Below are 10,362 nucleotides of genomic sequence, written 5' to 3' on the forward strand. Positions count from 1 at the left end.
GTTACTATGTTTTTTCTTGTTGACTTGAGGAGAATCATTTGCTCCCTGTCAACAAAAACATAACATAAAACACCATGTTAGAGGAGATTTTTTTTCGGAATTAGTGTAAAATGAAGGAAATCAAGGTACACTTTTCTTACGGGACCCACTGCCAAGAGAGAGAGAAAATCAGCATAAACCCTAAACTAAAACTGCTCTTTCTCTCTCTCCCATCTACTAGTAATTTCTTTCGCAGAGAACTCTTTCTCTCTCCCCCCTTCCTTTGACCATCTTCTCCTATAAGAAGATTCTCGGCGGCGACGGCTAGGCTCCATTGTCTGTCTTCTCTCCCCCTCCCCCTCTCTCGGACCGTCCCCCTCTCTCTACCTGAGAGCAACGAGGAGTCGAAGAAGAAGAAAAGCGGGAAGATCGTTTTCCGCGGCCAAGATCTCCACCAGAGCCAGCCAATCATACGGGGCGGCCATCGCTTTCCTCCACGTAGGTGTTTTCTTTCTGTTCCCACCATATCCTCCAAAAAACTTGTATTTTCCCTTGATTCTTCAGTCGCATTGCTCCAGAAAAACGCCCAAATTCCCTCCGTTAATCTCAAGTTCGTGACTCAACTGAGACCAATCAGACCGCTTCAATTCCTCCATACGCATTCAGTTATCTATGCGTATGGAGAATGCCACCAGCAGATTCGATTTGATGTTGCGGGCATCTCCAGTTCCTGAACTTTTGCGGCATTGCGAAAAGCTGCTGCTTTCACCTTTTCTGTTTTCTTAATTTGGAGAGGGAGGTGTACGGCTTCAGCAGCAGCTAAATCATGCCGTTCTATTTCTTCTGAATTGTTTCCTCAGTCGAGTCCTATTCAAGTTCAAATGCATTTTCTTTTCCTCTCCCCCATCTTCCTCTGTCCCAGCCTTTTTGGCTTGGTTTTCTGTGAAAGCCTTTAGTTGCAGGCTTACAGCAGACAGCCCCTTTTGTTATCCTGGAACAACCAGAGCCACACAAGTTGTGAGCATTGCTGTAGGAACCTCACTACCTCACTACCTCACCTAGCCAGAATGCTACTCTGAACCGTTCTGCTCCATAGTGTCTAGAGCTAGAATAGTAAACTTGTCCAATGCAAGTTGTGAAACTTGGTGATGCTTCTGAAGTGCACCTCACTACCTCACCTAGCCAGAACTAAGCTTGATGTGTTTTTTACTCCTTGAAGTGCTTATTTCCAGATGTGTTGGGTCATCTCTTGATGTCCACGAGTATCTGCTGGTGCATTATTCAGATGTTAGTCATTTATCTGACTGGAGATGCTGTGCATCTTTAGCAAGCATACTCTTCCTAGAAGAGTGGTATCACTTAGTTCTTGTTGGAGGACAGTATTTGTTCTGATATGCTATTTTATGGATATTCTACAGATACTAAATTGCCAAGGTTGTTACCATGGAGGCCAATGGTCATGATAAACCTAGCAGAGAATATATTGGCAGAGAGTGCAATGGTGTAAAGCCAGTCAGCAATTTCGGTGAAGTTGATCCGTGGACGGCATGGGCGTACAGACCACGGACAATCTCATTGTTACTGATGGGAACCTGCTTTTTAATGTGAGCTGGATATCTTTTACCCGGGCAATAATTTAAAATTTGCTGGATAGTTTTTTGCAATGATACATGTTTCTGCATTGTTGATGGTTGAGCCACTGTGACATTTTAGCATCGTAAATCACTACGAAAATGCATACAAAATCGCAAAGCTGCTGTATGCTTAATTGAAAATTGCTTTGTATTTTAAATCAGTTGGGCAAGTGGTGCTTTTAATCCAGAAGGAAGCTTCTCTGCTGACCGCATCTCATCTGTGAAAAGGTATTTTATTTATGTTAGGCTAGAAAATCATCATTACTTCTATGTACTGCCAATTTAATATCTGTTGGAAGGTATCCAAAGTAGAGATCACAAACTTTCCCCATTACTGTCTCGCCCTTTATCTGCTAATTCCCATTTTAGTTAGAGAAATTTGTGTATTAATTTTTTTGTCTTGTCAACAGGGGTGTCTTCGCAATGATTGCTGTTTTCTTGGCTTATTCTTTTCTTCAGGCACCTTCAACGTGAGTTCCGGAAACTCTGTACCACAATTCCTAACTGTAACTTTCGAAATGATAGGCATGTGTGTAGATATTACACACTGCTATTGAACACAAGGAGAATGTATCGGTTGTGCTTCATATTTGATTTCAAGTTTTCAATATCTTTGAGCTTGCTTGTGAGTATGATCTGGAATATCTCTTTCTCCTGATGTATTAGTTTTATAGTAGCACTCACAGAGAACCTATAAATTTTATGTTCTTTATGGTATTACATTACTATGAGTGAACCACTTTTGCTGAATATTTCTCTGCTTCATACTTTTCTGCTTTGAAAACAAAATGTTTCTTCATTTCGCTCCCTAAAAATACCATTGCCCACCGCAGCCTTCTCCATAAATTTTGTTCTAGAAGTTACAGAGATTTGTGCAAACGGTTACTGACATTTACTTCTGATATGATTCAGTGTGCTCATCAGACCACATCCTGCGATTTGGCGCCTGGTCCACGGGATGGCAGTTGTTTACCTTGTATCCCTCACTTTTTTGCTTTTCCAGGTGAGTAAAGTTTTTTTCGTAATCTTGTTCAAAAAAGCGCTAATTGCTACTAGATTTTTCTGATTCATGAACCTGTCAAAAGCATTGCTAATTTAAGGTGCAAAAGTTTCTTTCAGTTTCTTGCTTACCACAGGGAACAGCATTTTACTAGTTACTTTGGCTTAGTTTTGTACACAAAATAAATAAATCTGTTATTGCACTGATTAAAAAGAAGAGCATTGCTTGGCAATCGGAACATATGGGAAAACATGTTGATAGCATAAGGTGTGCCAGTGCCAAGTATGCTACAACGTGATGTAAAATACACATCTGTTTGCGAAAATAGAATGGTTAAGAGAGTAAAACGCAATAGGTAAAAGGGTCAGGGTATCCCTTCTCTGCATCACCCTGAAAACTTGTTTATGCAGTAGCAAACTCCCCAGACAGCACACTAACATGTTCATGTATTGTTCCTATGGCCTATGGGTAGCCAGAATGCTAACAGAAAGATATCAGGTCTTTACTTTTTTATAAGAAGATAGGTAGTGGTCTGTGTCAGAAAATATGAGGTCAAAAGTTATGATTCTAAATTCAATTGTGTAGTATAGCACTTTTATATGTATTTACAAAATATTTTGTAATTTACTGCCAAAGAGATAAAAAGAAGAACCTATAATTAGTAGTCATATGTCCTTCTGTTTCATTTTGCAGACTCGTGATGATGCTAGGCAATTTATGAAGTATCTTCACCCGGATCTTGGTGTTGGTAAGGCAGTTGGTTTTCCATATCTGATCTAATTGTGGATCTTTATGGCATTCAAAAGAAATATTTATTTGTGTACCTTTGTGTGACAGAATTACCTGAAAGATCTTATGGAACTGACTGCCGCATATATGTACCTGATCATCCAAAAAGCAGGTTTAACAATGTTTATGTATGATGACTTCATTCACAAACCTGCTACCCTTGTTCAATTTTATTTGTTATATTTCTCTGATTGATCATGATCTTGGAGATGCTTCAAGTTACTGATCTTTCTTGTAGAAAACGTCAAGTTACTGATCTAAATATAGGTTTCTCTAGGACATCCTTTTTGACGAGTTTGTGATTGCCCATATCCTTGGATGGTGGGGAAAGGCTATAATGATACGGAATCAACCACTTCTATGGGTGTTATCAATTGGCTTTGAGTTAATGGAGGTATGTGCTTCTTACAACCTCATGCGGTCAGGTTTTTCACTACAGTATCTTGAATCATGATTTCCGGTCTAAAAGGATAATCAACAGTTCCTTAAGTAATCCTGTATGAATTGCAGCTGACTTTTCGTCATATGTTGCCAAATTTTAACGAATGCTGGTGGGATAGCATTGTTCTAGACATAATGATCTGCAACTGGTTCGGTGAGATTTTTATGTGCCTTCCGTTATTTTATCTATACATTATACTTTTTTTTTTGAACTGGATACCTGCATTTAGCACATATTAAGGTGAACATTGTGCTCATTGGCTTTATTACCCCATTCGCAGAACGGTTCACCTAGATTGTAAAGTTGATGTAGTGGCATCTGATTTTCTGATAATCACCACTTAATATCCGTACACGATACATAAAACTTAATAGTGGAACCAACTATGTGCTCCATTAATTGACTGGACACCTTTGCTTATTGCAATGACGGAGTATTGTTTTTCTTTGTTATTGTTTAGTGAGATATTAGTGGTTTTTGAATGAGCAGCAAAGCTGTGGTACTTGTACGAAATAAATTTTCTTTTCTAAATGCAATTGCATTAAATTTAGAGACAGTTATGATCTCTGTCATTATTGATAATTCTTGGTGTTTTCTCATATTGGTTTATTCTTCTTCGCTGTGTCATGTTCTTGAATGGGGACATTTTATCTGTGATCCAGGTATCTGGGCTGGAATGAAGACAGTGAGATACTTCGATGGGAGGACATATGAATGGGTTGGCTTAAGTCGCCAGCCCAATATTATCAGCAAGGTATGTTAATTGGTTGTTAGGGAAATGAGCTCCCCAGCAAAGCGTGCAGTGGAATTGATTTTTTCTTATTTTATCCCCAGTTGTAGGTGATGTTTTATCCTACTTAGTATCATTGTAATATGGTAAAATCTAGCGAATGCGAGATTTACTGAGAAACCTCATTTATTCCTTGGCTCTTCTGCACTATTTTAAACTTTTGGGTGCAAGAGTTCAAACCTCATGGTTTATAATAGATCTTCTGCAACTGCACCAAATAATCCTTAACCGTAGTGCCCAAACTGACCAATGTAAATACTGTTACTGTCAATTTTGCATAAACTCAAGTTAAGATGGATACTTCCAGTTAAAGAAACAGACATTCTGCTGGTTGGACAGTACTACCTGCACATTTCCATGCTTGCCATTGGCAGAACCGATATATTGCTGAACTACTAACACAAAATATAGCTTACTGTTGGTTACATCCAATAAAAGTATGTAATGATATAAACCTTTGAGCTTGATATTTATGTCTTGCAGATCCTTAATTTTTTATTTTATTTTGCTTGTGGAGACACAAACAGCCTGCGTGGGTTATATTGTGCTGTCTGTGTGTTATACTTATCATAATTTCGATTTGAAGTGCTATGTTGTTCTGCCTTATTAAAATGTGCCACTTTTTATTCTAGACATTGAAGGTGGGAGTCTTATTCATGAATTCACTTATTTCATCTTGTGCCTATCCTTAGGTGAAAAGGACACTAGGCCAGTTCACACCAGCACAGTGGGACAAAGATGAGTGGTATCCTCTGCTTGGTCCTTGGAGATTCATCCAAGTGCTAAGCTTGTGTGTAATTTTCATGACCATCGAGCTAAACACATTCTTTCTTAAATTCTGCCTTTGGATTCCTCCCCGGAACCCCTTGATTGTTTACCGACTGGTCCTTTGGTGGTTGATTGCGATACCAACCATCCGCGAATACAATACATACTTGCAGGACAGGTATAACTTTTCAACACATGAGCTTCAAGCTTTGCAGACTTAACATTGGTTTGCACAAAATTTGGATGATTTACCTCTATATTCACCATTGCTTTTTGAAGCGGAGATTTTTCTATTTTCTTGTAGGCTAACACACTGCTTATTGAACTGTATGACTCCTGACATGATAAATGCCTCTGCATGTGCACCACTTAATGGCTACTTGCTGCTAGACATTGGTTGCATGTAAACTGTGCATAATATCGTATTAGAAATTGACAATAACATCCTTTCCCAGTGTAATTTGCTGTCAGTTCTCACATATTCATAGATACAGGGAGACAATCTTGCTAAAGTTAATCATCTTACGTGATAAATGATTCCAGGAAACCGGTAAAAAAGGTGGGGTCTTTTTGTTGGCTTTCGGTGGCTATATGCATCATAGAGCTTCTGATCTGCATCAAGTTTGGACATGGTGAGTGCTACTTCAAATTTCTCAGTGCCTGCAAGTAGCATTTGTCTCCTCCTATCATGCTGACCATGTTGATGGCTCCTGAAACAGGCCTCTTTCCGAAGTCGATGCCATCGTGGTTGATCATATTCTGGACGGCGGTGGCCTTGCTTCTCATGATGTTCATTCTTGTGTGGACTTGGAAAATTTACCGAACAATGTTAAGAAAGAGGCTGTGATTGCGACAACACGTTGTTTCTGCGGCCCACCATTCTTTTTTTTCTCAATTCAATATTGCCGTGTAAATATTTATTCAAATTCTGTACATGCAGTAGCCATTAATCGGTGATCATGAGAAGATTACCATAAGCAATTTTATGTCGACCCGTCAGCAAAATAAGATCCCACTTCATTCCATTGATGTATCCTGCCAATCAACTCTGAAACTCCTTTCGTGCAACCTACCTCTGAGACTCTGAGTCCATAATAGCATTGAAATAAGCTTTATTCTGCTATATGTGTTCACTGCTTGTAACTCAGCATTGCAGAGGCTGGCAGAGTGTTCTCCATTATCTAACAGAAATGAGTTCACTATTCGACAGCTCATCGACTAGTAGGTATGCTCAGATTTGCAGATAGTCACATAGCTGTTGGCATGTGAGGTACATTATTAACTTTTAGTGTAGTCAGCAGTTGTGGGCTTTGTTTTGTGTTGTGCTGTGCTCCATGAGCCCATGGCTACTGAAACTGATCGATATGGCTGGGGGTAATTCAAGGGTCTACTAGGCTGGGGTCCATTCCTATTGCTGCTGAGGTTGTAGAACTTATAACTGTCATCTGTGCCAGCCTAGTCAAAACTTCTCAGTGTGAGGTTGGTCCCTCAATGAAACCAGTGCTCTGCATGTTGCATATTCTATTGTTGAGTTTCCTGTAAATCTATGCTGGTCGTCATCTAACCTGCACAAGGCCTTGTTGCTATGTTCTGATGTGTGCCAGTTTGAGGATGTTACATAGAATTCCTTCATAGTCGATCAGTAGAAAACAGTTTCTCACAATGTTGAGACGCCAAAGACGTCTTTGATCTTAAGGACTTCTCACGGAAATTATGGGGGATTAGACATTTTATCTACGTGATTTTCAATATTAGGATTGAATGATTTTTTTCTATGAATTTCTTTGCAGTCAATTTCTTAGGAAACTATCAGTTCACTTAAATCATTTGTGGAGATTCCTTTGTTTTGCAGTGGTGCAAGCAAACCAACGGCGGTGCAAACAAAGTTTCGTAATATTTAAGTAGGCGTGATGTTGCAATCCTGCGTTTTTTGAAATCCTGCGAATCAGAGATACCCTAAATTGCGCCATCTAGAATGGATAATTCACAGAGAACATCTTTACCAATCTTTTGTTCTGGCTGCGACGATAATGTTGGTCTTATACTAGAATCACTAACTTCAATACAACGGAATGATTTATTTGGTACAACTAAAATGATTGCAAATATGGAGGCGATCGTACATTGGATGGTACATGTGCGCATGGCTGCAAGCAGATTTTCACTTAAGGGCACTTGGGCTTGCCTTCGTTGGTCTTCAGGTTGTTGTAGCACGGGCATTCTTCCTTGTTGCCGATCGTGTCGGACGGGACACACAGGCACCTCTTGCAGCAGTAGTTGCAGAAGAACTTGCACGGCTTCTTGTGTGACGTAGCTGAGCAGCGGATGTCGCATTTTGCTGGGCATTCTGTTTATTCGTAAGCAACATGATAACTTATTTTTTCTTTTCTTGCGGGGACATGATTACTTATTTGATTGACATAATGCAATAATTTGTTATGTACAATATTCAAACCACCCGGGAGTAGTATGAATGAATCAGAACAATAAATTATGCATGTCGTACCTTCCATGGGGACAGATCCTTCTGCACCAGCCTGTATTACAAATCCAAATGCAAATTAATAATTGATAGAAGTACGACAAAATAATGAGCAAACTATTTTTCGTTTCACCAGCGTAATGGAAATATTACTACAAACTTACCGGTCGATATGGTCTTACGTTCTTGCTCCCGGAGACCTCAGCCTGAAAATTTGATCGCGGCTCATGGTTAACATATGTTGGAATCAAACAGCACACAGATATATTCTTTATTGGAGAAAATAGAAGCCTGTGAAATGGTTGTTCTTTGGAGAGAGAGAGAGAGAGAGAGAGAGAGAGAGAGAGAGAGAGAGAGAGAGAGAGAGTACCACAAAGACTAATGCTAGCAAGAAGAAAGAAATTGAGAGAGAGGTCCCAACACGAGACATTCTTTTTTTCTTCTTCTTAGTTGCACTCCTGTTCAATGAGGATTCGATCTTGGGAAAAACTGTGGTTTATTGTCAACAGTTGGGGAAAACTTGGGTTGCAACCACGCAATATATAATATCTGAATATGATATATAACAGTATCGTGATATAATTGCTTGTAATAAGACCATTTAATGAATGGATACGCAAATCTAAACAATTTATGTCTGGTAGTATATAAGAAAGATATATGTCCAGCACAAGATTGGAATGCATATCCACAGATTAGCAAAATTTCACCAAAATTAATTATTCACGTTGTCATGTAGTATAGCATTTAGCATGATATTAATGGTACCCTTGTGGGGAACCCTTGGCACGGCCACCAGGCTAAGCATGCATGGAGCACTACAAGGAAAAGGCTCATTGCCGGCGCACCTAAAAAGCCCATTGCCGGCGCACCAAGAGCCCGCCGGTGCGAACGGGCCGGTGATAACTGGCCATTGCCGGCGCACCAGCCCGTTCGCCGGCGATAGTGTGGATACTGCCGGCGCGCCATCGCTCATTCGCCGGCAAAGGGGCATGTTCCACCGGCGCGCCAGCAGCTGCGCCGGCAGTAGTGCGGCGAGCAATGGCGCATGCCTTGTGCGCCGGCAGTAGGTCATTTAGGTGCGCCGGCAAAAAATTCGAAAATTCTTTTTTCAGCTTTTTTCCAGCATATTAGAATACATATTTGACAGCAGTATATATGTACAACACAGTTCATATTTTGACAGCAGAACATGCAATATGAGAAGCACATAGAGAGCCAAGTCTCATTTCGGTATCAATACACAAATACGCTAGTCTCGTTTCGAAATGGTGATTCATACAACATGTGCATATGCAACACCAAAGGACTAAGTTTCACAAAGTTAGAAGTCTCGGTAGTCGTCACAAGTGTCGTCATACACCTCACAATGTAGCTCCTAACCTAAAGTACAATCACATAGAACATGAACAACATGGTCACGATGACCATCATCACGAAGGCCATGGTCTTCATCCGGTTCCTCCTCATGTCCCTCATCTCTCCCGCTAGATAACGGGCGTATCTTCCTTCCGCCTCCACCCTAGTGGGGTATCCCTTGTAGCTGTTGCCGCTGAAGCGGTGCACCTGTCTCCGACAGTCCTCCCAGTCGTCGTAGACTCCAGGAACCCTCCCCTTGTACACGACATATGTCGTCGGCATCTCCATGCACAAGACAAGTAAAACGTTAGTACCAATGCAATGAACAAGTGCGAACTCAAATAAAAGACAAGTAGTATGAACTAAATAGCATGTGCCTCATACTTTGTTGGTCGAAATAAATAATAACATACAGGGGATGGGGTCGGCGAGGCTAGGTAGGATGCACAATAGATTGATATTTGTGGCCATCACACCAAGCCTCACCGGCCCCACCCCGGAGTGTACAAGTGACCAAACATTTTAATCATCGGCCAATGCAATTAAGAAGTGCGAACTCAAATAAAAGACAAGTAGTACGAATTAAATAGCGTGCCTCATAATTTGTCGGTCGAAACACATATTAACATCCAGGGATGGAGTCAGTGAGGCTAGGTAGGATGCACAATAGATTGATACTTGTGGCCATCGCACCAAGGCTCACCGGCTCCACCCCGAGTGTACTAGTGACCGAACATTCTAATCATCGGCGAACTCCAAATACGAGGCAAGTAGGGGTCGAGTAAATGCAAATAATTATTAAGGTATCTACGCCATAATATTGAAATATATAGCAAAGTAAATGAAACTATAGACACATGTTCACATGCACATCCATACAACTAAATAAAAGCAACAAGTCGATTCTATGGGAATATGTAGCAAGTATTACAATACGGAAGTTCAAAGACATATCGTTCAAGCTTGTAGCAATATTGTTCCCGTCGTAGGATCAGGTTGTACGCCTAGGGGGAATGGACGGCAGCCCTCAAGCGTGTTGAACGGCCTCTCATCACGCGACATCTCCAAGCGGAGTTCTATCTCGTCATTAGGTGGTAGACCGTAGCCGTAGAAGAACTC

The 10,362-nt window shown here is 40.7% G+C and overlaps 1 protein-coding gene across 1 annotated transcript; it reads left to right on the plus strand.

Annotated features, from left to right (window-relative positions):
* Positions 1–354: 354 nt before the first annotated feature.
* On the plus strand, positions 355–6,494 carry LOC124666437 (CDP-diacylglycerol--serine O-phosphatidyltransferase 1). Its single transcript, XM_047203775.1, has 13 exons — positions 355–477; positions 1,398–1,583; positions 1,776–1,841; positions 2,024–2,083; positions 2,526–2,616; positions 3,307–3,361; positions 3,451–3,530; positions 3,680–3,796; positions 3,913–3,997; positions 4,507–4,598; positions 5,327–5,580; positions 5,946–6,034; positions 6,122–6,494. The coding sequence occupies exons 2-13, from the start codon at positions 1,423–1,425 to the stop codon at positions 6,247–6,249; spliced, it is 1,278 nt and encodes a 425-aa protein (XP_047059731.1). The 5' UTR covers positions 355–477; positions 1,398–1,422; the 3' UTR covers positions 6,250–6,494.
* Positions 6,495–10,362: the final 3,868 nt, after the last annotated feature.

Source organism: Lolium rigidum, chromosome 6 (genome assembly GCF_022539505.1).
Source record: "Lolium rigidum isolate FL_2022 chromosome 6, APGP_CSIRO_Lrig_0.1, whole genome shotgun sequence".
Taxonomy (NCBI): Eukaryota; Viridiplantae; Streptophyta; class Magnoliopsida; order Poales; family Poaceae; genus Lolium; species Lolium rigidum.

Coding starts and splice junctions, on each gene's coding strand:
- LOC124666437 (XM_047203775.1), top strand. CDS start 1,423: ATGGAGGCCAATGGTCATGATAAACCTAGCAGAGAATATATTGGCAGA. Junction 3,362..3,450: donor TCACCCGGATCTTGGTGTTG/GTAAGGCAGTTG, acceptor TTTGTGTGACAG/AATTACCTGAAAGATCTTAT. Junction 3,998..4,506: donor AATGATCTGCAACTGGTTCG/GTGAGATTTTTA, acceptor TCTGTGATCCAG/GTATCTGGGCTGGAATGAAG.